This window comes from Schistocerca nitens, chromosome 1, assembly GCF_023898315.1.
Source record: "Schistocerca nitens isolate TAMUIC-IGC-003100 chromosome 1, iqSchNite1.1, whole genome shotgun sequence".
Classification (NCBI taxonomy): Eukaryota; Metazoa; Arthropoda; class Insecta; order Orthoptera; family Acrididae; genus Schistocerca; species Schistocerca nitens.
The window spans coordinates 1,026,668,226-1,026,695,538 of NC_064614.1; the positions used below are offsets into that span (position 1 = coordinate 1,026,668,226).

A 27,313-nucleotide genomic window follows, 5' to 3' on the forward strand; every position below is an offset into this window, starting at 1 on the left:
ATAGGTTTTCAAACAGGTGACGTCACATAGGCACGGGCTAATTCAAGTAGCAGAAGGGGGGCCCACTGGACCCAGACCAGAGGCGGCTAGAGCCAGAACCCACAGCAAGCGGGCGAGCTGGACAGGGTGCCGCACACAGTACACTATAACACACTGAAAAAAGGTCTTAGACCCCGTGCTACTACACAATTTCAGAGAAAGGGGGGGGGGGGGGGGAGAAAACGGCAAACATTAATTCCTCAAACGTAAAATAACTACGGTGTATAAAATAATAGCCTATTTCACGAACATTGAAATAAAATAGTCAAGGGTGAATCAATAACTAATGCCCTTGACGTAACCTTAAACGACGAGGGTGAATAGCATAATACCAAGTCAGCTTAGAAATTTAAACTACACTAGTAGGTTAACATATGCTCACTGAATCTGGGGAGCTCATTTAAATTACCCCTTAACAGGATTCTGATAATCTTAAACAGTCAAGTAAAACTACCATTTCACTGTTTACAAGGGAACAAGTAATGCAATTAGATGTGCTTTGAACCAACTATAACAACGTCCACACAACTCAATGTACCAGGAAAAATATTACAGTTTCACCATACTGGCTTATGCCGTCCGTCACTCGGAACAGCAATAGTACCAATTAATACACCTCGCTTAATCAGACTGTATCACATCACAAAATCCAGATAAACCTTTAACCAAACACAATAACACGTGTTTACTTAAACAGCACTAAATATAGGGGACCTTTTGGTTGGCAAGACAACAGTTTCCAGTCATGGTGCCGATACTTGCGAAGCAAGGATCAGTATAATACGCACACCAAAACCATCACAAGCAATTCTCACCTAATCTTTTATGAAATCCTTTACAGATCCAAATCAGGTAATGTGGCCGAGTCCAGTTCCCACACTACAAGCGAGGTTCGGTCTTTCAAACGTGTCAGACACACCACAACCTCTCCGTCGTGCCCCGGCCTGCTCAACCACACTCCCCCTGATTCCCCAGCGCCGCGCGGCTCTCCGGCTGTCCCCTTCCTCGCCCCCACGCCCGTCGCGGCCAAAAAAGCCACGTCAAACGGCCGAGCCGAAAGATCACACCATGCCGACCCGATCGATCAATCGATACGAGCCGGCACGGGTCAGAACAAATATCGGTCCTTACAATTCTTACCCCACAACGAAATTCCAGTGTGTATCATCGTTGTTAGTGTTGGAATGCGGTTTAGGGAAGTTGATAATAGAAACGGATAATTTATATAGCGCTGCTTATGCTGTTGCGTGATATTTTGCTTCTACGTGTGCCTGATAAGAATCACACCAAAATAAAAAGGGTAATAAACAGAAGTTTGGTCTACACGCGCGCCAGCGTTGCACTGTGTGTCGCTATCTTATCAGGACGAACAGTGCTGTCAGCGCTGACTTACGTAAGCCGCCGTCATGGCAGGGTAGGCCTGGAAGAACGGCGTGACGGTGTACATGTTCCACAGGTCGGTCAGCACGGCGTGCGCCAGGTAACTGGACGCGCTCAGGTACAGAAAGGCCGCCGTGCCGTTGAACAGCGTCTCCTGCAACACAACATACAGGGGTTGGACAAAATAAGGAAACACAGCGAGAAATACATGCTTCAGCATAAATGCAGATGCTAGGTAAACCTACAGGTGGCGCTTTTGTATCTGACAACGAACGGCACCTGTGCAAATGCCGTCAGTCATGTTCAGAACAATGTTGTGTGTAAATTTGAGTTCATTCTGTTGGAGCTAAGTGAATTCGAAAGTTTGTGCAAATTTTGCTGCTCCTATTGCGAGTCGTGGGAACTGAAGCGTGATGAATTGGACTTAAAAATTGGGACTTTGTACAGGCGCTGATGACCAAGGAGTCGAGCGCCCTACAAACCAAACATCATCATCATCATCCAGACATGAACACTATCGAACACGCCTGGGATAGATTGAAAAGGGCTGTTTATGGACGACGTGACCCAACAAACACTCTGAGGGATCTACTCCATATCAAATGGTTCAAATGGCTCTGAGCACTATGGGACTTAACTACTGTGGTCATCAGTCCCCTAGAACTTAGAACCACTTAAACCTAACTAACCTAAGGACATCACACACACCCATGCCCGAGGCAGGATTCGAACCTGCGACCGTAGCAGTCGCGCGGTTCCGGACTGCGCGCCTAGAACCGCTAGACCACCGCGGCCGGCTACTCCATATCGCCGTTGAGGAGAGGGACAGTCTGGACCAACAGTGCCTTGATGAACTTGTGGGTAGTATGCCACGACGAATACAGGCATACATCAGTGCAAGAGGACGTGCTACACCACCTCTGCAGGTCTCGCTGTATGGTGGAACAACATGCAATCTGTGGTTTTCATAAGCAATAAAAAGGGCGGAAATGATGTTTATGTTTATCTCTGTTCCAATTTTCTGTACAGGATCCGGAACTCTCGGAACGGACGTGATACAAAACATTTTTTTTTTTTGAAGGTGTACATCGTTTTTTTCCGCAAGAGAACATTAAACGAGGTGTGCATCAATTCGCTTGTGAGAGGTTATTGGAATGGTGCCGAAACTGTAGTGTAAAAACTAATACAGTGACAGCTGCAGCAGTGCGACCGTTTTTGTATAACAATACAGTGCATGGATCAGAATATATAAAAGATAATAACTTATAGAGGTATATACACGCACACGGAATCGTTTTTGTAAATTATTTTCGCAGAAGCTACATGACGACAACTGTTTAATGTGACGTTCCTGGTACCTCCATTGCACATTGTGATATCATTTTCAAAGTATATATCTAAATGCCAATTCTCGCACAATAATGACAGGTCTTAGTACCGCGCAAACAGTTACAAAAAAATATTGTCTTTACTAGCACATAAAAAACGAGCTATTTGCCAGGACCTGAAGGCTCAGAGGATATCTACCGGCAGCTGAGTCATCCTCTGCCTTACGGTGTCATATACTGCAGAAGGGGGAGGGGGCAGTGTCATGTGATGCAGAAGGGGGGAGGGGCATTGGATCAGCCGAGCAAAGTTTCCAGACCGTCGAGCGCCAGCTGCTCGGTCAAGTAGCTCCTCAATTGGCACAACGAGGCAGAGTGCATGCCGCACCAGTCCTTCTACCTAGGAAAAACTCTTGTCAGTATCGGGAATCGAATTCGGAACCTATCTACACTGACTACTCACACACCGACGGAGGCGGACTTACGAGCAGTTACGTTACTTGAAATGGACGACATAACTTTTGATGTGACGTAGCTGTTAACGTGCTTTGGAGAGGCGCTGACTCTAGAAACCTGTCGTGAGAGCGTGTTTAGGAGCGGAAACTGTTAACTGCCGTAATATCCCGGAAAACTGCTGTAAGTCACGACAGCGCTCGATGACTGAGACCTGCCACGCAATCTCTGCCTCCTCTTCTGTCCCAAAACCGTTCCACATTGGCTTCTTACCTACAACTAAGCCATTATCGTCAGCTCTGCCTCATCTCCTATTAACCATCTTTCTCCGCAAAGTGATGCCTTCAGTCCTGTCCTCTGGTGATCATAACTCACATCTTGACATTCATAGGAAAACTCTGATGCCATCAGACAATCTCAGGCCCTACAGTTGGTTCAGCCTGCTGCTGAGAACTTTCAGTGGGCGCAACAAATATCCTGTAATGCGGGTTACCGCTCCCTGAGCTTCAGAGTCCAAATAAAGGTGAACCCCATCATAACCAGAGCAGAAATGTCTTTTATAACGCTGACAGCAATCACTAATTTTATATATATTAAGATGGTATCTGTTCTTTCGGACATGTCCGAAAGAACAGATATCATCATAATATACACTCCTGGAAATGGAAAAAAGAACACATTGACACCGGTGTGTCAGACCCACCATACTTGCTCCGGACACTGCGAGAGGGCTGTACAAGCAATGATCACACGCACGGCACAGCGGACACACCAGGAACCGCGGTGTTGGCCGTCGAATGGCACTAGCTGCGCAGCATTTGTGCACCGCCGCCGTCAGTGTCAGCCAGTTTGCCGTGGCATACGGAGCTCCATCGCAGTCTTTAACACTGGTAGCATGCCGCGACAGCGTGGACGTGAACCGTATGTGCAGTTGACGGACTTTGAGCGAGGGCGTATAGTGGGCATGCGGGAGGCCGGGTGGACGTACCGCCGAATTGCTCAACACGTGGGGCGTGAGGTCTCCACAGTACATCGATGTTGTCGCCAGTGGTCGGCGGAAGGTGCACGTGCCCGTCGACCTGGGACCGGACCGCAGCGACGCACGGATGCACGCCAAGACCGTAGGATCCTACGCAGTGCCGTAGGGGACCGCACCGCCACTTCCCAGCAAATTAGGGACACTGTTGCTCCTGGGGTATCGGCGAGGACCATTCGCAACCGTCTCCATGAAGCTGGGCTACGGTCCCGCACACCGTTAGGCCGTCTTCCGCTCACGCCCCAACATCGTGCAGCCCGCCTCCAGTGGTGTCGCGACAGGCGTGAATGGAGGGACGAATGGAGACGTGTCGTCTTCAGCGATGAGAGTCGCTTCTGCCTTGGTGCCAATGATGGTCGTATGTGTGTTTGGCGCCGTGCAGGTGAGCGCCACAATCAGGACTGCATACGACCGAGGCACACAGGGCCAACACCCGGCATCATGGTGTGGGGAGCGATCTCCTACACTGGCCGTACACCACTGGTGATCGTCGAGGGGACACTGAATAGTGCACGGTACATCCAAACCGTCATCGAACCCATCGTTCTACCATTCCTAGACCGGCAAGGGAACTTGCTGTTCCAACAGGACAATGCACGTCCGCATGTATCCCGTGCCACCCAACGTGCTCTAGAAGGTGTAAGTCAACTACCCTGGCCAGCAAGATCTCCGGATCTGTCCCCCATTGAGCATGTTTGGGACTGGATGAAGCGTCGTCTCACGCGGTCTGCACGTCCAGCACGAACGCTGGTCCAACTGAGGCGCCAGGTGGAAATGGCATGGCAAGCCGTTCCACAGGACTACATCCAGCATCTCTACGATTGTCTCCATGGGAGAATAGCAGCCTGCATTGCTGCGAAAGGTGGATATACACTGTACTAGTGCCGACATTGTGCATGCTCTGTTGCCTGTGTCTATGTGCCTGTGGTTCTGTCAGTGTGATCATGTGATGTATCTGACCCCAGGAATGTGTCAATAAAGTTTCCCCTTCCTGGGACAATGAATTCACGGTGTTCTTATTTCAATTTCCAGGAGTGTATATATAGTTAAGGCTCACCGGCCACTTGACCATCTTCTTCTTCTGTGCGAATGCACAAACAGTGCCCGAACTCTTACGAGAATCGACAACGCGCCGCGAGTAATGAGTATAATGAGAGGGGGCACTACGAATGTAGTGCGGGACAATACGTTGAGAATGTGGGTTTCGCGGGAGGCGTGCCAGAGATAAATCCCTGCAGTCGCACTATCCTCTTTGTCTTCGGTGGCTCAGATGGATAGAGCGTCTGCCATGTAAGCAGGAGATCCCGGGTTCGAGTACCAGTCGGGGCACACATTTTCATCTGTCCCCGTTGACGTATGTCAACGCCTGTAAGCAGCTGAGGGTGTTCATTTCATTGTAATTTAATCACTAATTTTGTTCTCACAAGTCTCGAAAACATACAATAAATTCAACCAGTGCCATCTACAATAAAGCCATAGTGGCAACGTATCAAAAATTTCTTTTCAGGAGCGCCAGTGGACTTAAGGTGCGTATGTGTGTGTGTGGCGGGGGGGGGGGGGGCGAAAAGCTAAACTGTCAATTGAAACACGTCTCCCCATCTCGCAGTTTTTACTGGTCTTAAATGTGATCAATGAGTAAAAAACTGGAAGCTGAGACCCTTGATCGTGTCCCTATTACCGATCCTATGTACCTGTTTCGATCTGTTGGTACAGTTAGCAATATTTTTATATTGATGTTCAATAGAAGATGAGATGTCTTTCGTTACAATTAATAAAAAGTACTTGCAACTAAAGTGACTGTTTATATAACAATTTCAACTTAACAATACTTCAGTTCGTACTCACACACACGTCATTGCTTAGCATGTGAAACACATACCGTTTCGTGCAAGTGCCATTTGGCATTACACTCATGTGATTATTAATCTTAAACGCTTTAACTACCAAACTTCCTATGCGTTTCGTCCATAACTTCTCATTTAATTACTTTGCCTGGGATTTGTAATTAACATTTCATTTTATCGTACTTTAACTTCTTACCTTCCATTGACATTCGTCTCACTCTTAACTACCACAACATTCAATATACCTCGTTTCACTCGAGCAGGACCGGTTCGAGAACATTTTTCCACACAAACGAAATACAGTTTAGCACCCCTCTCCCCTTTTCCATTATTTGACACGGGTCGCGTATCATTCGTCTTCCCATCTCCCTCTCATTCCTCCCTAATACATCAGTTGCCGTTCATTTAAAAATACGGTTCTAGGCGCTTCAGTCTGGAACCGCGCGACCGCTATGGTCGCAGGCTCGAATCCTGCCTCGGGCATGGATGTGTGTGATATCCTTAGGTTAGTTAGGTTTAAGTAGTTCTAAGTCCTAGGGGACTGATGACCTCAGATGTTAAGTCCCATAGTGCTCAGAGCCATTTGATCCATTTTTTTAAAAAAATAAATGTAAATCTAATGAACACAGCAATTGTTTGATTTCGTTGTTAATTATAATACAGGCTGTGTACACATTTTGCAGTGGCGGCGCCTGAGCCGCCCCTCGCAGTTCGCACCCCAAGCGCCCTCTCGTGTTACTTGGGCCTTAATCCGGCCCTGCACTCAAGCTTCTGTCTTCCTGCCGTCGACTTCTTCGCTCTTACTCCTGCTGACTGTTCGAAAACTCACACGCACTCAGTCGGTAAACTTGCATTCTTGAGATGCCAATGCTCAGCGAAAGTCCGTATCAAAGAACTGGACATCCCAGTGTATACGGTATCCTTCCACTGTCTTGATACGTGCTACATCGTTCAACTATTTTTACGAGCAGTCGAATCGCGTTACAATACGTACGTAGCTGGGGCTGATAAAAAGCTACAGTATCTGTGTAGTTTCATCGATTGATGGAAAAGTACGAACTGTAACAAAATAATCGCCTCTCGGCATAAAATCGTTTGCCGAAAACCTCGTTTTGATATCTTAAAACGTATCTGAAATATAAGGGAATAGTGACTTCAACGATACACATTGCCTAACAAAACGTGATGCACACAGATACAGCAACAGTGTAACGTCGATGTCGTTACACCAGTCAGTTTCCATAATTGACCTACGTCATTATTTTGAAAAACCTGTAATACACAAGCACACATGTGTATTAGAATATTGGATAAAAGCTAATAGTAAGTTGCCTGTAATGGCCACAAAATATTTGTGCTGTCCAGCGACCTCAGTGCCTGCAGAAAGAGTTTTCTCCAAGGCAGGAGAAATAATTGATGAAAAAAGCAACAGACTAAAGGAGAAGAATTTAAATACCTTACTTTTTATAAAACAAAATTTGTACCTTCTGTGAAGTTGTATATTAAACAATAGACTAAAGGACAAGATTTTAAGTACCTGACTAACTATAAAACAACATTTGCGTATCCTGTATTGTTGTCTTTAATCAACAAAAAATGCCTAGAAAGCTATTTTGCATTTAAAATACTTGCAAAAAGCAATCGATAGTTAATCGATGTATCGATACTTTTTAAAAATACTGTCCATAATATTGTATGTGTCAGCTATCGATGTTTGAGTAACACTACTGCAAAACTCGTAAGGCCTGCAGTGTCAGGTGCTGTGACGTACGCTCCACGGCCCATCTTTCTCGTGGGCCTCGAGGCGATTAGTGTGACGTCGTGAGTTCGTCGCGGGACCTGTATTTTTTGGTGAAAGCACTGGCCGCAACGACCAGTTCGTGTCGAAATACGACTCCTCGCTTGCCGGGCGGGCAGGCGGCTGGCCGCTGCTGTGTTTGGCCGGCCGCTACCGACCGCCACGTTGCTGTTAGCGTGCGTCCCAATCACGCGGCTCGGCAGCAGAGGCCCAGGAGTCTGGTCACGTTCTGTCTGGACTAGATAGCTTAACAATGGCAACTGTAGCCGAAATAGGCCTACCGCAATAAAGGAATACCATTGAAGCAGGGGACTTGGATTATATACAGGGCAAGTCACGTAAGACATAACTCATTTTTCATTTCGTGCACGGTTCCGTGCGCCTCTTTACCTAAGTGCGCCGGCAAGGCAGCTCAAAGTGTTCGGGAGATGGTTGGCTGCCTCTGCAATAGCATTAAAAAAAACTAAGTGAAAGGATAAACTATGAACAGGTCCCATGTGACGTCCGACCCGACCAAATGCAACGAACTATAACGAACATAATGGAAAAAAGTGGCCAGCGCGTCTGACTGCCTTGCAGCGGGCCGGAGTTCGATTCGCGACCAGGAGGGAAATTTTCTCCGCTCGAGGGCTAGCTGTTGTGTTGTCCTCGTCATCATTTCGTCTTCTTCGACACACAAGTCGCCCAATGTTCCGTCAACAGAAAAGACTTGCAACTCGATGGTCGAACTTCCCTTGTACACCAGTGACAAGTCAGACATGCTACTTTTACTCGGTGAATGTTAAAGAAATGTTGCGGAAACGGTGCGGCAGTGTAGAGATGTCTATACTGTCCGTCGCGCCAGGCAGTTGCCCGAATTATTAGGTCACTAGTGCGAACAGACTGCTTCCTCGTCAGACGACGAGGACGAAGACTGCAACTGGCAGAACACATGATGATGTGTGGTTTGTAGTGCGCTCAACTGCGCGGTCATCAGCGCCCACACAAAGTCCCAATTTTAACACAGTCCAATTTTTTTTACAGTCCAATCTAGCCATTGTCACGAATGATGATGATGAAATGACGAGGACAGCAGAATCACCCAGTCCCCAGACAGAGAAAATCCCCAACCTGGCCGGGAATCGAACCCAGGACCCCGTGATCCAGAGGCAGCAACGCTAGCCACTAGACCACGAGCTCCGGACTAAGGCAAAACATGCAGAAGCTGCTCCGGCTACGGCGCTGCTCAAACCGCTCGGTGGCACGAGACGTATTGCCAAGGAATGTGGGATCAGCCAGACAAGTGTCATTCGCATCTTGCATTGACATGAATTCCACCCTTATCATCTGTAACTACATCAGCCACTCGGAGGACTTAATTTCGAACGTCGTATGGAATTCTGCCGGTTTGCTCTACAGCACTGAGACACGACACTACATTTTTCCATAGTGTGGTCTCTACCGACGGAGCAACTTTTACGAACCACGGTAATGTAAATTTACGTAACATGCACTACTGGGCAGGTGAAAGTCCATGCTGGCTTCGTCAGGAAGGAAATTCCGTTGCGGGACTTTATTTCATCTTAGGGGTGTAAAGTGGATATACGAAAAATCTACCTGTTCTTCTAGAAGATATACCACACGATAAGCGACAGTGTCAGTGGTTCCAACGAGACGGCTGCCCAGCTCAGTCTTCTCGCGCTGCAACGTGAATACTGAATGAAAAGTTTCCCAATCGTTGGATAGAACGGAATTCTTCAGCACAGGAGCCAGCCAGGTCCCAGATATGACTCACTTGATTTCTTCCTGTGTAGAGAACTGAAAGATGCATTCTGTCATGAAACCCCAGCTATGCCAGACGATATGTGCCGTCGAATCGTCACACCATCCAACGGCATATAATGCAATGGACTTTCATCTGTCCGTCTATCTCTCGAACAGAGATTTCAAATGCGCGTTGCAGTGGATGGCATACAATCTGAGCACGTGCTTAAGTAAAGTGCAAAACTAAGTTTCGTTAAGAAAAGTATTTATTTTGTAGGTGACATGTCGTCATCGTTCTGAATGAAATGTTTATTTTATTTAAAGCGCATTCAGGTTAATGACAATTTCGAGTAGTATCTATAGATATTTGTCGAACAGCAGGTGTTTTGCTTTCAAGAAGCATTCAGGAGTCTCAAGGCAAAAGGAGGTCAGGTATTGTTATTACTTTAAATCTGAGGAAGTTAAAAAACTAGTTTATTTTTTCTGTGAAAATGTTGTTAAGCAGTACTAAGCGTGAACGCGTGACGTTTCTGTTTTGGATTTGAAAATCAAGCAGCGACAGGGAGGATTTGAATTGAAAATTACCTGATGAAACTGTACTTGTTTCCACAAAAACCTGGATACCTTCACACATATGAAAGAGTTTTCCTAAATCCCATTAGGTGCGTCAGAAAGTAGCATATGTAGATCGATATACAAAAATCATAGTTGAACCTATATCTGTTTGTACAGGATGGCTCTGAGCACTATGGGACTTAACGTTTGAGGTCATGAGTCCCCTAGACTTAGAACTACTTAAACCTAACTAGCCTAAGGACATCACACACATCCATGCCCTAGGCAGGATTCGAACCTGCGACCGTATCGGTCGCGCGGTTCCAGACTGTAGCGCCTAGAACCGCTCGGCCACCCCGGTCGTTTGTACAGGAAATGAGGTTTTATCTCAGTAGCGGTAGGCTTGTCTTGCTGCACATAATGACGGAGCCTAGCATGAGAGCTCCGCTTCGCGTTGCTTATACCGCAACAGCCCACTCTGGCCGCACTGATTTCCAATTTTAGTGCATTTCTCAGTCATTTGCGAACAGTTTCAACATCAAAATTAACAAGCGTTATATCACTGTTCTCGGCTTTTCATCTCTTTCGAGTGTCATTAAAAAAGGTATATCATTCCATTTAAGAAACTAAATGCTTCAATATCTCGATCGATGAAAGAGTTAAGACTCTTTCTCACACACCAAACTACATGCCCCTTAGCGTACTATCATAATAAAAAATGGTTCAAATGGCTCTGAACACTATGCGACTTAACATCTGAGGTCATCAGTCCCCTAGATTTAGAACTACTTAAAACTAACTAACCTAAGAACATCACACACATCCATGCCGGAGGCAGGATTCGAACCTGCGACCGTAGCAGCAGCGCGGTTCCAGACTGAAGCGCCTAGAACCGCTATGCTACAGCGGCCGGCTCACAAAAATAAAAGGGGCTTTACGTCTTATGTGACTCACCCATATGTATGACGTTATTACATGAACGTATGTTATGTAATTAATTTTTTCTTTTAAACACGCTCACGCTGAAAAACGCTATGACCTGACCATCATCGAGCAAATGCAGGGTATTCCATTAATCTGATGACCGTAGGCTCCACCGCAGCCGCATAAGCCAGTCAAATGGGTCCCGCGTCTCCCTGTTAACGTCCCCTACTAGCCTTTTCCGCCAGTGACTTCGAACGCTGAAGCAAACATTACGAGTGTAACAGTAACAGTGTAGTCTGCGAACGTGTAACGAGTGGTTATTTACGATTCATATGTGCATTCAGAGTCATATTGTCATGAGGAAACCTTTTATTAAACTAAACTAAACTCCGTACGAACGGGCCATGAAGGTCCAACGGTACCGACTGGCCGCCGTGTCATCCTCAACCACAAGCGTCACTGGATGCGGATATGGAGGGGCATGTGGTCAGCACACCGCTACTCCGGCATTTGTCAGTTTTCGTGACCGGAGCCGCTACTTCTCAATCAAGTAACTTCTCAGTTTGCTTCACAAGGGCTGAGTGCACCCCGCTTGCCAACAGCGTTGGACAGACCGGATGGTCACCCATGCAAGTGCTAGCCCAGCCCGACAGCGCTTAACTTTGGTGATCTGATGGGAACTGGTGTTACAACTGCAGCAAAGTCGTTGGCTCAGGAACCCTTTTACGATCAGAAAATAGGAGTAAGGTGCACAGTTGGTAGTGACAGAATAGTAGGGCTAGTTTTTATTAATGTCACAGTTAACAGTGACATATGTGCAAAACATTTTGCAACTGGTTTTTTTTATGAATCGAGTGAAAGAGAACGAAGCTTCTTGTTTTGTTCAGCAGGTTTCGGCCAGGGTTCACACGGCCAATGTTTCTTTGCTCGCAGTTCACGATGTATTCCACGACAGTTATTAGCAACAATTATCGTCCTGTTCAGAGCCCCGATTTAACCACACGCGATTTCTATTTGTGGGTAGCACTAAATGATAAAGTGTACACAACAAACCTGCACACGTTATAGGAGCTTACGGATAATATACAAGAGTAAGTTAATACAGTTTCTCAAAGAGAATTACCTCATATGATGAGTAATGTGTTGAATAGAAGTCCGAAATGCATGGAAAATATTGGTAGGCCGTTCCAGCATTCCTTGTATGACATGGGTGAGTACAAAATTTATTTGCATATATTTTAAATTCAGTACTGCGATAGCAAATTGTCGACATGGCATCTGATACGCCGGGCAACCGAGTGCTCGCTGCCCACCATCTAGTGTGCCGTGCGAGCGATCATCAGATAAATGGAACATCCTGTATCTCCTGACGAAATCACGGAAGGCTTCATGATGAACTGTTGTGGGTAGCTGTCCGAGGGTCTCCACACAGTACACAGTCACGCATGCCACTTCTCTGGGCTATCCAATTGTGCCTAACGTGGCACCCAGTAGCTTTATCCTCACTCCTTGCACGAACAAACCATTACATGGCAAGCATTTGCAAAATGTAGATGAGCTTATTTTCAAGATGGAACAGCCAATAATCAGCTTCTACAACCAAGATGTCCACTAAATTATCCATTATTGACAAAAACCTGTCACAGTTTCATGGTCGCAGTTACATTTTAGAGGTTATTAATAAATTTTTGGCACCGTATTAACTGATGCCATTTATTGAATGAATAAACTTGTTGTAGCTGGGATTCAGAGTCTCAAAAAAATTTTTGAAGGAAATCATCTTTCCGCCAGTGACTGCTATAAGTTTTTGTTACACTATTGCAATTTCGGCCTTAGGCCATTATCAAGTGATGTTATGGCTTTAAGCCATGTCAACGTAAGGCCGAAATTGCAATAGTGTAATAAAAACTTATAACAGTCACTGGCGGAAAGATTATGCCCTTCAAAAAATTTACTGAATGGTTGCTGGTTAATGATGTTAGTATTTATCTTGTTGATATTCCCGATAGTGCAAACTGTAGTAAAACTGGTGAACAGCATCTGAATAGGAACATGTATTTTACTGTAGTAAAGACATTTTTTTGCAGTAAATGTAGTGATGTTGATTCACGACAATGTATATTTTTTTGTAACGGTTGGTACATAGACAGATTTAAGTGTTTCTGGAAGAACACAGTTCATTGTTACATGGCTGGCCGGAGTGGCCGAGCGCTTCTAGGCGTACAGTCTGGAACCGCGCGACCGCTACGGTCGCAGGTTCGAATCCTGCCTTGAGCATGGATGTGTGTGGTGTCCTCAGGTTAGTTAGGTTTAAGTAGTTCTAAGTTCGAGGGGACTGATGATCTCAGAAGTTAAGTTCCATAGTGCTCAGAGCCATTTGAACCATTGTTACATGAATCAGTGAGTAGTAGCCACGTGTAAAACTTTGTTGAACAAAAGACACCTTGTTGTCGGATTTCAGTCGTGGAGTTCGATTTCTTTTCTAAATTCTCAATTAGTATTGTATTGAAATTATTCATAAAAAGAAAAGCAAACATATTCACTTGAAATGAACAGGCTCTAGAGATCACAACGAACCGAACTGCTAATTTTTACTAAAGTAGTACTAGTTAAGTCAAAGTCTTGTCTCATATCTGAAGAAGACCAATGGTTCTTCATAAAGCTCATATTTGTGATTCGGAATTTTAGTGAAAAAATGGCGCTTCCACGCGCTCTCATTTAAGATAGTGTCTCAATCTAAACTGTTATTTCTGGATTAAAAAGGCAAGCAGCTGTTAAACATTGTTCTTTTAGCAGAAGCAAGACGGGAAATAAATACGAATATTCACAGACCGGAAGGATGTGGATTTTTACGCATCATGTAATAAAGAGGCTGTTTACCTAGTTCGTGACTACTAGAGATATTATTGACCTTTCCAATAAAAATACTGTTCAAATGGCTATAAACTATTATGAAAGCTATAAATGTTACGCAAATCTGCTTATCTACGTTGCTACAGTTTCTGTGCGGCAGTCACGTTGACGTACACAACAGCATCCTAACAAGTGCATAAAGAAACTTCCTGGCAGTTAAAACTGAGTGCCGGACCGAGACTCGAACTCGGGACCTTTGCCTTTCGCGGGCAAGTGCTCTACCAACTTCTTTTTTTTTTAAGTTGATCTCATTTTGTTCTATACTGTTCGTCGAATTTGTTCGGGGCGGACGTCCGATGACCCCCGTTCAGGTTCTTCGTTGATCCGTTCATTCAGTTTTTTAATTACAGAGATTGGCTAACCCTCTGACCCAACACGCTGAGCTACCGTGCTGCCATGCTTCGGTAGCTCAGTTGGTAGAGCACTTGCCGGCGAAAGGCAAAGGTCCCGAGTTCGAGTCTCGGTTCGGCACGCAGTTTTAATCTGCCAAGAAGTTTCATATCAGCGCACACTCCGCTGCAGAGTGAATATCTCATTCTGGAAGTGCATAATGAATACAGACAATATCAGAAACTGCGATCTCGCACAGCAGTAAATAACATACTTCTCTGAAAGTCAGTTCACAACATACTACGGGTAATAAACCCCGAGTCTTTAAATAATGGAACTCCCATATAGAGGCTAAAACACGCTCAAACGTCACGCTACTTTAATACGAGACTCGTTCAATAAGTAATATCCCGCCTTCTTAAAAAGAGAAGCTATTAATATACATAGACAAATTTCCTTGCTGATGCTTCACATTTGATGTTTTTTCTGTGCGCCGGTGAAGTTTCGAACCGTTTTGGCAGCTGGCACAGCCGTAATACAGCCTCAAAATGGCGTCTACATACAACTAACGTTACAAGCAGCGTGCTGTTATTGAATTCTTGTGTGCAGAAAAAGAAACCGTGGTGAACATCCATAAACGTTTGTGTGCAGTGTATAGCGATGCTGCGGTTAATATGAGTACAATTGGGCGATGGGTAAAGAAAGTTACAGCCTCAGGAACTGCAGAAACAGAGCTCCGTGATCAGTCATGCTCGGGACGTCCTGTCGCAGCCACTGCTCTAGACATGCTGAATCGTGCGGATGCCATTATTCGAGCCGACCGGCGCATCACAACTCGACAACTGGCTCTGCAGTTGTCAGTCAGCATTGGAACTGCATCTGCAATGATTGAGACTGTTGGATAGCTAAAGAGGTGCTCAACATAGGTTCCACGAATACTCACTGCGAACCACAAGATTCAAAGAAAGGCCATTTCATATGACTTGTTGGAGCGTTTTGAGACCGACGTAGAGGCCTTTCTGTCGTGGATCGTTACAGGGGACGAAAGCTGGGTGTACCACTTTGCGCCAGAAACAAAAAGACAGCCTATGGGGTGGTATCATCCTCATTCTCCATAAAAGAAGTAATTCAAGACAACTCCCTCTGCCGGAAAAGTCATGGTGACATTATTTTGGGATTGTGATGGCGTCTTTCTCGTGGATGTGGTGCCAAAAGGGTCAACCATCAATTGAGAGGTATACGTGAAGACTGAATAAACTCAAGAACCATTTCCGACGTGTTCGATCGGAGCGTAAAACGTGATTCATCTGAAAACGCCACTTGTCGCCACCCAGTGAACTTCCAGTTGTGCTACTGGCGTGCAAATCCAGCCTTCACCGCCGATGGGCTGCAGTCAGCATGCGTGCGTGAACCAGTTGCTTGCTGCAGAGTACCGTACGCAACAACGTTCGCTCAACGCTCGTTGGGGAGAGGCTGTTAGCAGCCCCGTGTTTCATCTGGGCGATCCGCTGCTCTGCAGTTACACGTCTATTCGCTCGTGCACAACACCGCAGCTATATGGTCCGTTGTGTGCCACTGTTGCATAGGCGCCAGTCTTGGATAGCTCCATTTTGCCATGCATGGTATACTGTGACCACGATGGCACATGAACAGAATTAGCCGTTTCGGAAATGCTTCCACGTTGATCCGAAAGCCAATGATTGTGCCCTTTGGAAGCCAGGTAAATTTCTCCATTTCTGCATGACGACAACGACTGCACTGTTCTCCGCGTGCCCCCGACACGCTTTATATACCTTCCACTACTAGTGCTGCCACCTGTCATCTGTGAGTGTTCATTATCCGTTGAGGTCGAACATTGGCGGTGGTCACATCAGTGTGAGTCGACGGTGTACATGGAACGCGCCTCTGCGTCAGCTGTTGTTTCCTGACTCATTATCTGAAAGATCTGAAGAACGTTTGTGCTTAAGCCCTGAACTACTGTTCTCGACATTTTCCCAGCAGGTTCTGGCAAACCGTATGACGTATGACGTATCCGCTAGTTAAAGTTTTTCGGATTTCTGCTACACACTGCAGACAGTCACGCAAGGCCTTCTTTGGATTCGATCGAAGCTGCCCATTAGTCCGGTCTGGTATGGGTCCCATACGCTTGAGCAATATTCTTCGAGAGGTCCTACAAGTATTTAGTGTGCAACATCTTCCTTCTTCATTCTTGTTCTTTTCCGTGGACTTATTTCGTGTGTTCACAGGGAAGCCCCTCCTCTCCCCCCACGACGAGACAAAATGTGTTTACCCAGTGTGTTTGCGTTTAGTGTTAACGCACGTGGAAGTGTGAGACGTTTTCGAAATGTTTGTGTATTCTGTAGCTGAGGCCAGACGTCGGTATCAGCCCTGTATTTGCTTAATTGAATGTAGGAAAGCGGGTGCAGTTGTTTTCTTAGACTAGCAGTTCCCCAGTACACTATTAATCGTGGCCTGCCATTTGTTTTACCTACAACTGGACGTACTAGGCTGTTCCGCTTCAGATCTCTACGTGGTGGACGAGAAGTCCTCGTACCTTTGGAAACCCCTGTCTAGTATCAAATGTTATGGAGCAGGTCGGCAGCTATGTTACTTGTACCAGTTCTTTGAATCAATTGTTGGAATTCATGTTTGTATGTTTTCGCAGTCGCAGAGCAGTTTTAATTTGTAGTCATGACGGATGTGAGCCGTCATAGCTATACTACCGAGGATAGCTTAGTGACAAGTGTGTGGGCGCACGAACGACAACACAGAAAGAAGACATAAGACAGGTTATGGGAGCGTTCCAGGAAATATTCCGTACTAGAAATATTGTCGTTTGGTCCAAAGACAATCCTCATTACACAGTCGAGTTAGAAAGGAGCCCGGCTCACGTAATGGTATGGGCAGAGATAAAATCAGATCGTCTGCTTGGGGTAAACTTCCTGAAGGAACTGTGAATGGCGTATAATATTTACGCATGTAACAAACGTGAGTAATACCTCAGCTTGAGGAAAGGGGCCTCACAGAACATTGCAGCATGACTGAGCGCCTACTCACTATGCAGCGTTGCTAAATGAACACTTCCCAGGACGGTGGATAGGTCGTGGTTCGTCAGTAACACCAGCTCCCTTGAAATGGCAGCCAACAAGTCTTGACCTCACCACACCTCACAACTCGTTACGGGAAATCATTAAGGCGCATGTATCTGCACGTCGTTATGCTACAAACGAAGAACTGCGCAATGCTGTTGAGGATGCATTTCGCACTATAGCACCGGACGTGCTCGAAAATATGTCAAGAATAACATGGAGGCGTATCGAAGTGTGTTTACTGCATGATGGGGAACCCACCAATATGGTGGACACGTAATACGTAAGTAACGATTTGTGCTAAAACGAATCAAAGCAATTATCATTCGATACTAGGGGTTACGGGGACTTTTCGCTCACCCTGTACATATTGTTGCTCCCAGATATACGACAGGAGTCACTCTAATTGTGTCTCGCTAATCCTGTAACCAAAGGATACCACGATATTACGTATCATTAAGTGCACACCTCCACACTCTACATTAAGAATTATCTGCCACGTTTTGCACCAGTCTGATATTTTGTCGAGAGCAGAGTATTCATACTGTATAATTCCCTGATAACCATTTTGAAATGATTCAACCACTTTTCCCGAGAAATTTCTGGTACTCGCACATCTCACAATATATGAGTAATGAGTACTGAATACGTGACTGTGGTGAGCATTTATAAAGTTTACTGCTGTCTTTGTGTCGGCGATAATGACGGAGAGCGATAAGAAAGAGAATAACATGGTGCTGGCACGTAAGCCAGTTCTCACGCGTCGGATACAAAATCTCATTCAATGTGAGACGTCACCGTCCCAGACGCGGTGAATACTTTTAGAATTTACCACAGGGTGTCGTCACTCAAACTAGTTACCTGTAACCGTAGGCCAACATTGGCACGTCTGTTCAACTTTCTGGCCACATTCCCAAGACAAATACTGTTTCCACCGGGGCTATTATAGCCGTAGGGCTAGTACCATACTGATTCAGTGCTCTTCGTGACGGTAGGCGAGAGCGAAAAGCCTGCGCTCCGCCGCTTTACGCTATCCCGCTCCTGGCAGTCAAATATTTTCGCAGATTCATACAACTTCTACTGAGGTAGCACATCTGACCGCATTTTTGCAACCTGTGTGATGTGACGATATTTATAATCTCATTGTACCGACTGTCTAAAAACAGGACCTAACCAAATCAGTCCAACTGTAACAATCCGGTCCTTCTCTTCTTAATAGCAACAAGTTGCCAAGGTATGTCCTTTCTTAGTCCAAGCGCCCCGGGACTTTGCAACGCATGCGACGTAATTCCACTGAGACAATGTCGTTGAAGGAACCACTTATCCATGGACCCAGGTCGATTTTCTGCTTTAGTGAAACAATTTCGATAAGGTTCTCCAGCCTAGTATTGACCTGCAAGAGAAAATTAAAAATTGTAATTCTGAAACAATTGAATATTGCCGTACATTTATTCACTCCTACATCCATTCATTCATTCATTCATTCATGCATTTATTTATCTGGGCCGCGGACCACATCAAGAAGGATGTCCTGCTGGGATGTGGAACGCTTTGGGGTATGCATCAGAGAAGACAAACAAATCGTACACTTATGTTATTGAATTAATAATTTGTACAGAAACGTGTTTATCCGGTTTCATAACTACAGTAATCATGAAGTGCTGTATTTTATCGCGTTGTATTGTTTTATGTCATAACGAGGGAGAATCGTGTGCACTCCCACACATTTCAACTTTTGTTTTTTATTTATTTTTAAATGCTCGTTTTTTTATCTTATATAATCTATTTTAACAATTCTCTGTAAATATTATGTAACCAGCTTCACAAGTGCAACTCAAATGAACTCGTTAACATTCTAAGCACCATGGAACTGCATGACTACATTTACACACCATTCTGCATATTTATATTTCACATATTACAAGAAGATAATAATTCAAGTTCTGTAGTTAGTGCGAGATGTCTCATCACACACTTTAACTCATTTTGTTGTACTGATTTTTTGGTTGCTTCATTGAATCAGTACTTTTGCGAGCAATGCTTGTTAAGACCAATTGAGCTTTTCGTGATCTTTATCTGGTACAATTTGTATTTTTTCCTTAGCTGTTATTTCATCCCCATCGGTCTATATCGACAGAGAACGGGCTATCAGCGGTACAACGTTCCTCTCTTTTACCAAGAGCTTTGAAAGATATGAACAAAGACGAAACAAATATTAGTACAAGTGAAAAGTTTACAGATGCTTTTAAAAACTATAAAGAGTATGAAGTTTGTTGATGTTACATAAAAAATTTGAAGAATGTTGGTTCAATTGTTGAGATTAAAGTTGGGCGACTAAAAGCAAAAAGACAAAAATACAGGGTTATTACAAATGATTGAAGCGATTTCACAGCTCTAGAATAACTTTATTATTTCAAATATTTTCACAATGCTTTGCACACACATACAGAAACTCAAAAAGTTTTTTTAGGCATTCACAAATGTTCGATATGTGCCCCTTTAGTGATTCGGCAGACATCAAGCCGATAATCAAGTTCGTCCCACACTCGGCACAGCATGTCCCCATCAATGAGTTCGAAAGCATCGTTGATGCGAGCTCGCAGTTCTGGCACGTTTCTTGGTAGAGGAGGTTTAAACACTGAATCTTTCACATAACCCCACAGAAAGAAATCGCATGAGGTTAAGTCGGGAGAGCGTGGAGGCCATGACACGAATTGCTGATCATGATCTCCACCACGACCGATCGATCGGTTTTCCAATCTCCTGTTTAAGAAATGCCGAACATCGTGATGGAAGTGCGGTGGAGCACCATCCTGTTGAAAGATGAAGTCGGCGCTGTCGGTCTCCAGTTGTGGCACGAGCCAATTTTCCAGCATGTCCAGATACACGTGTCCTGTAACGTTTTTTTTTTTTTTTTTTTTTTTTTGCAGAAGAAAAAGGGGCCGTAAACTTTAAACCGTGAGATTGCACAAAACACGTTAACTTTTGGTGAATCGCGAATTTGCTGCACGAATGCGTGAGGATTCTCTACCACCCAGATTCGCACATTGTGTCTGTTCACCATTAAGAAAAAATGTTACTTCATCACTGAAAACAAGTTTCGCACTGAACGCATCGTCTTCCACGAGCTATTGCAACCGCGCCGAAAATTCAAAGCGTTTGACTTTGTCATCGGGTGTCAGGGATTGTAGCAATTGTAAACGGTAAGGCTTCTGCTTTAGCCTTTTCCGTAAGATTTTCCAAACCGTCGGCTGTGGTACGTTTAGCTCCCTGCTCGCTTTATTCGTCGACTTCCGCGGGCTATGCGTGAATCTTGCCCGCACGCGTTCAACCGTTTCTTCGCTCACTGTAGGCCGACCCGTCGATTTCCCCTTACAGAGGCTTTAAACTGCGCATACAATCGCCGAATGGAGTTAGCAGTTGGTGGATCTTTGTGCAACTTCGTCCTGAAGTGTCGTTGCACTGTTATGACTGACTGATGTGAGTGCATTTCAAGCACGACATACGCTTTCTCGGCTCCTGTCGCCATTTTGTCTCACTGCGCTCTCGAGCGCTCTGGCGGCAGAAACCTGAAGTGCGGCTTCAGCCGAACAAAACTTTATGAGTTTTTCTACTTATCTGTAATGTGTCGTGACCATATGTCAATGAATGGAGCTACAGTGAATTTGTGAAATCGCTTCAATCATTTGTAATAGCCCTGTATATACGTATAAAAATACATCGTAGAAGTCATGACTTTCTTTTTAAAAAAATCACTGCTCTTTCACTCAAAACCTGAAGAACCTGATATTTGGGGAGAGTAAAATGTGTTCTATAGGTTTGAGGTGTGCGGGTAAAAATATATACGCATGTGAAGTGAAGAGATAGAGCATTACGACAGATAACATATGTATTTTTATATCACTTTGTTACAAATAAATTTTCTATCCCGCCCCTTTATACTATATGCCTGTATCATTGCATGCAATGCTGTGCTCTGTCTTCTTTTCTTGTCCCTTTGTTCAGCATCAGTGCGGAGTCAGCATGGTTATTAACGGATACGACACGGTTAGTTTAAGGGGTGGCCATATACCCTTCCTGTCGCCACCCTGTAACCCTCCAAGTCGGATTAATGTGTACCCCAACTGTCTGCATGTAGTTTTATTCATGTGAAAAGAGCGAAAATTTTCAAAATCTTTTCGAATAGTGTATCAGAGGCTGGTCTTGGGTACCAGCCCAGTAGTCCCCTAGTAGGATGTGAGAAATCGCCTAAAAAGCACATCTTGGCTGGCCGGCACGCCGAACGACCGTCGTCGATAATGCGATGGGCGGGGCGATTTGGGGCTATGACGCCACCCCATCTCGGGGGCGCTCCTTTAACACGCAGGGCTACCCGCGCAGGTTAGACTACTGTATTCTGTCAACAATGTAAAATGATTTTGTGATACTGTGATTACATGTCTTACTTCTGGAATGTACGATCTTTGAGAAGAGCAAAGGAAATACGTCCTGTGAATATGTTTTCGCGCCAACTGCGTCAGATATGATGTAAACAGCATCCACAGTGCTTTGTTTGTATTTATGTTCTAGACGGTAACAATGGTAATAGCTTATGTAATTTATACCATTTTCACGACGTAGGTAGCCTCGCGCCCTTTTACTGTTGCTGTATTCCTTTAGTTAATAAGCTCAGATACGACGATGACATGTCTGCAAGTCAGAAAATTTTGAAAGCTTTACATGTGCATTATATCATTTACATAACGGCATTTAGGTTTCCGAAATTGCACTAGTGAAAATAAATAATTTCTATGGCCAGTGGTGACTATGGCGTCTTTCAAAAAATATTACTTAACTGCCAGTGATAAAAGAGGTAGTGAAACCTCCAGACCAGATGTGAGGAAACACAGATTAGCAAATCATCCAACTGATGATGCCTTAGAACAGGAGAAGGCGAAACGCGTATTGGATAAATAAAGTAACTAGCAGCAGGAAAAGGCAGTTTTATTTACAAGACTTGGAAGAATAGTTGAATGGAATGAATAGTTTCTTGAAATGATATTACAAGATGAACATCAACAACAGTAGAAAAAGGGCAGTGGAATCCAGTCGAATTAAATCAGACTCCGGTGAAGGAATTAGATTAGAAAATTAGACACTAAAAGTAATAGAAGTCTTTCGTTATTTGGTTAATAAAGTAAGTGAAGATGACCAAGCGAGAGAAGATTTAAATGTACACTGGCAATAGCAAGAAAAACTCTATGGTGCACCACCTACTGTCTAAGCCATAAACCAAAACAGATTTTGAAAATGAGTTGAAGATAATTCAAGAAATAGAACTCAGCAGTGGTTATAGTCCTACGCTAATTGACAACATACCCAGTAAAAGGAAGAGACGGAGGGTAACAGAGCTTCTTTATCGTCCTCAGAAAGCACAAAACCACATTGATAACAAATGGGCCACCATGCAATATGTAGGTAGGACTTCACAGGTACCTGCCAAGAAACCGAAATCCAGGAAATATACTCCAGCTTTTTACATCAGGGATTCTGTTGCCTACATTCTTTAGCAATAAATGTAACATTCCATCTTTAAAATAGAGTGAAATTCATAGGACTTCCTGCAATGCGTGTGGCAAATCATATCAGGTAGGGCTGTAACTACTAAAGAGAACATGAATGAAGTTGGATACTGAAGAAGAAAGATTATAATCTAATCTACATTCCATAGAGTCCTTCCTTCTCTTGCCACCCCCCCCCCCCACCACCCCCGCCCCCCCCCCCCCCCCACCCTTTCCGGCCCGTTTACACTTTCAACAGTTTGCCCACATAACATAGTAGTCTGTGCCATTACCCACTTACTTGGCTTACACATTAATATACTTTTAATATTTGAATATATTGCAATATAAGATTTACTTGTTCAAAGATTCTTTGTGTATTACACTATCCTTGTGTTTTTTATCGATATAGTGGTAAAATCTTTGTACAGCTGTCTGTTTAGTATTAAGTTATCTGACGATGGCCTATGAAACCGAAAGCCGCTTCGTAACGAACTGTTAAATATTATTGTGGAACATTAATACTGTGTATTGAAGTTTCTAAAAAGAAATTTTTTAGCACCAAACATAATTTTTAAATGTTAGAAAGTGTACTCTGAAAGTGTTGAAACGTAGAATGTAGCCTTTTCGTGGATGCGAAATGTGGACTATAAATAGCACAGATTGGAAGAGAGAGGTTTTGAAAAATGCTGTTACAGAAGACTGCTGAAGGTTAGAAGAGTAGACTGGATAACTACTGAAAGCGTAGTGAATCGAACTGGAGAGAAAACAATTTTATTCATACCGCGATTAAAACAAGGGATTATTGGATCGGCTACTCACTGGAGTATCTAGGAATTGTCGATTTGTAAGGAAGTGCTGGTCAGTTGGTTGATTTGGGGAAGGGAACCAGACGGTGAAGTCATCGGTCCCGTCGGATTAGGGAAGGATGGAGAAGAAAGTCAGCCGTGGCCTTTCAGAGGAACCATCCCAGCATTTGGTTGAAGCGATTTAGAGAAATCATGGAAAATCTAAATCAGGATAGCCAGATGCAGGATTGAACCGTCGTCCTCCTGAATGTGAATCCAATGCGCTAGCAACTGGGCCACCTCGCTCGGTGGTGAAATGTACGTATAGAGAGCGATGGGGGTGGGGAGAGGGGAGGCAAGAAAATTTGGGACAAAGGCTTGACTACAGCAATCAAGTTCAAATGGTTGTAGATCCCAGTAGTTATGCAGAGATGAAGAGGCTTGCACATGTTAGACTAACGTGGAGATCTGAAACGGCTCAATCTTCGGACTGAAGAGACCACTAAAAACAATCTCCACATTAAAATCTGAATGGGGTAATTACTCTTCCAGCAAGCCACTCCTGTCAGCACGAAAAAGATACGTTCCACTAACTGCAGTCAATAGTAAGTGGATATAGTGCACATAATAGCCTGCGGCAGCCGGTACTCACGAAGAGCGACGATCGGACGAGGCTGAAGGACTTCTCGGAGAGCAGGTAGGAAGCGATGAGCACGCTGGTGGTGAGGAGGCAGGCCGACGCGGTGGTGAGGAAGCTGTAGAAGGACTTGCCGATCAGCGCAGACTGCTGCAGCCCGTAGCGCACCAGCAGCCCCTGGCACACGGCCCCCAGCACCTGCCAACACCAGCACCCATCTGCAGCGACGTTCACCTCGTCTGTACCTGCTCCCCATGGAAAGGCGACGTGGTGCCACTTGCGTTTGGACCCCCCGCTGTAGACGTGCCTCTTTGTGCTGCCGTATAAAAGGAAGTCCCAACACTGGTCGTCCATGTAGTCCATGGTGCTGCAGACGTCGTCGCATCGGATATTTGAATTGCTTAAAAAAAAAAAAAAAATCCTCGCTCAAGTTACGTGACGTGATTGTACGATCCCGCATGACCAGGCGAATAAAATGCCTGTCTTGTCAGCTGCTATAAATTATCCTGCATGGTGTTGAGTATGGACTACCTGCACCCATCGATTGCATATTCGCATGACAATCGTCGGTTCCCGACCAACGCAAAATGGTAAACCGCAGTCTCGATAGGTATCGATCGATCCCGATTCTGTCGCATTCCGATAACGGTTGGTACACATTTCTCCTGTTTACGCAAGGCATAACACGACCTTCTCACAAACAAATTATATTCAGACGCGATTGCTGGAAGCGAAACCTGTGCGCAATCTCTCCTTTTATACAGAATGTAGATGGTGTTACATCTAACTACACTGAGACGACAAGTCATGCGATAGCGAGATACACAGGGTGGTCGGAAATTCCCGTTACAGACTTCTAGGACTTGTAGAGGGGAGCGAGTACATCGTATTTTAAATAGGAACCCATGCCCGAAAACGTCGTCCAACGAGACTACAGAGCGTCAAAGTTATAGGTGCGGGCGTCTCTAAATGTACGTATACACGGGGTGATTTCGTGATGATGTTACAGACTTTCTAGGATTATGGAAAACGATAAATGTATCAATTTGAAGTAAGGATCCCTGTACCGGAAACGAACGAGTCGAAAGCTGAAAACGAAAACGGTTCTGACAGTTGAATACATGTACCAGTTCTTGTGTTGCGAAGAGTGTAGGGTTGGTAACTTACAGTGGTGGCAGTGTGGACAAAAACAAGGAAAAATGTCCAATAAACGTGGGCTCTAAATTACATACCTGAGGAGCTATGAACACATGTTCAGTAGAGGAGATGTGTTTCACACTAGCCAAGATGAAAGAATGGTCATAGCTCCTCAGGTATGCAATTTAGAGCCCACGTTGATTGGAAATTTTTTCTCGTTTTTGTCCACACTACCACCACTGAAGTTACCAAACCTACACTCTTCGCAACACAAGAACCGGTACATGTATTCAACTGTCAGAGGTATCAGAACGGTTTTCGTTTACAACTTTCGACTCGTTCGTTTCCGGTACAGGGATCCTTACTTCAAATTAATCCATTTATCGTTCTCCATCATCCTAGAAAGTCTGCAACATCATCACGGAATCACCCCGTGTATACGTACATTTAGAGACACCCGCGCCTATAACTCTGACGCTCTGTAGTCTCGTTGGATGACGTTTCCGGGCATGGGTTCCTATTTAAAATACGATGTACTCGCTCCCCTCTACAAGTCCTAGAAGTCTGTAACGGGAATTTCCGACCACCCTGTATATACTCATATATACAGATGGCGGTAGTATCGCGTACACAAGCTAGAAAAGGGCAGCGCTGTGGTGAAGCTGTCATTTGTTCTTAGGTGATTCATGTGAAAAGGTTTCCGACGTGGATGGCGGCACGGCGCGAATTAACAGACTTTTAACGCGGAATGGTAGTTGGATCTGGAATATGGGACATCGGAAATCGTTGGAGAATTCAATATTCCGCGATTCACAGCATCAAGAGAGTCCCTAGAATACCAAATTTCAGGAATTACCTCTCACCACGGATAACGCAGCGGCCATGGCCTTGCCCCTTAACGACCAAGAGCAGCGGCATTTGAGTTGACGACTGGAAAACCGTGGCCTGGTCGGATGAGTCCCGATTTCAGTTGGAAAGAGCTGATGGTAGGGTTCGAGTGTGGCGCGGACCCACGCAGCCATGGACCCAAGCTCTCAATAAGGCACTGTGCAAGTGTCTCAGTAAGTGTAAGCTAATGATGTCCCCATAATGTTTATATGGAATGGATTGGGTCCTCTGGTCTCTGACTGGAAATGGTTATGTTCCTGGAGACGATTTGCAACCGTTCGTGGACTTTATGTTCCCAAACAACGATGGAATTTTTACGGATGACAATGCACTATGACACCGGGCCGCGATTATTTGCAGTTGGGTTGAGGAGCATCTGGTCAATTCGAGCGAATGATTTGTCCATCCAGATCGCCCGGAACGTTTATGGGACATAATCGAAAGGTCAATTCGTACAAAAAATTCTGCAGCACCGGCCTTACATTCACAATTATGGACGGCTGTAGAAGCAGCATGTGACAAAATTTCTGCAGGAGACTTCCAACGACTTGCTGAGTCCATGCCAAGTCGAGCTAATGCATTACGCCAGGCAAAAGGAGGTCCGACGCGATATTAGAAGCTATTCAAATCGCTCTGAGCACTATGGGACTTAACATCTGAGGTCATCAGTCCCCTAGACTTAGAACTACTTAAACCTAACTAACCTAAGGACATCACACACATCCATGCCCGAGGGAGGATTCGAACCTGCGACCGTAGCAGCCGCGTGGTTCCGTACTGAAGCGCCTAGAACCTCTCGGGCACAGCGGACGGCTATTAGTCACCACAGTGCATGTTTTTCTGTTACGTTGAAATTGTGTTCATTCGTTTAATCAAGCAAGTTGTACCCTTTAT

At 44.9% G+C, this 27,313-nt stretch overlaps 1 protein-coding gene across 2 annotated transcripts in view; it reads right to left on the bottom strand.

Annotated features, from left to right (window-relative positions):
- Positions 1 to 27,313, bottom strand: part of LOC126196560 (protein singles bar) — a 158,951-nt gene that overhangs the window by 34,123 nt on the left and 97,515 nt on the right. For both annotated transcript variants that reach the window (XM_049934574.1, XM_049934575.1), the window contains exons 3-4: positions 24,410 to 24,592; positions 1,433 to 1,573 (exon numbers count right to left, since the gene is read on the bottom strand). In XM_049934574.1, coding sequence (XP_049790531.1) covers positions 1,433 to 1,573; positions 24,410 to 24,592 — 324 coding nt within the window. The remainder of the gene's footprint in view (positions 1 to 1,432; positions 1,574 to 24,409; positions 24,593 to 27,313) is intronic.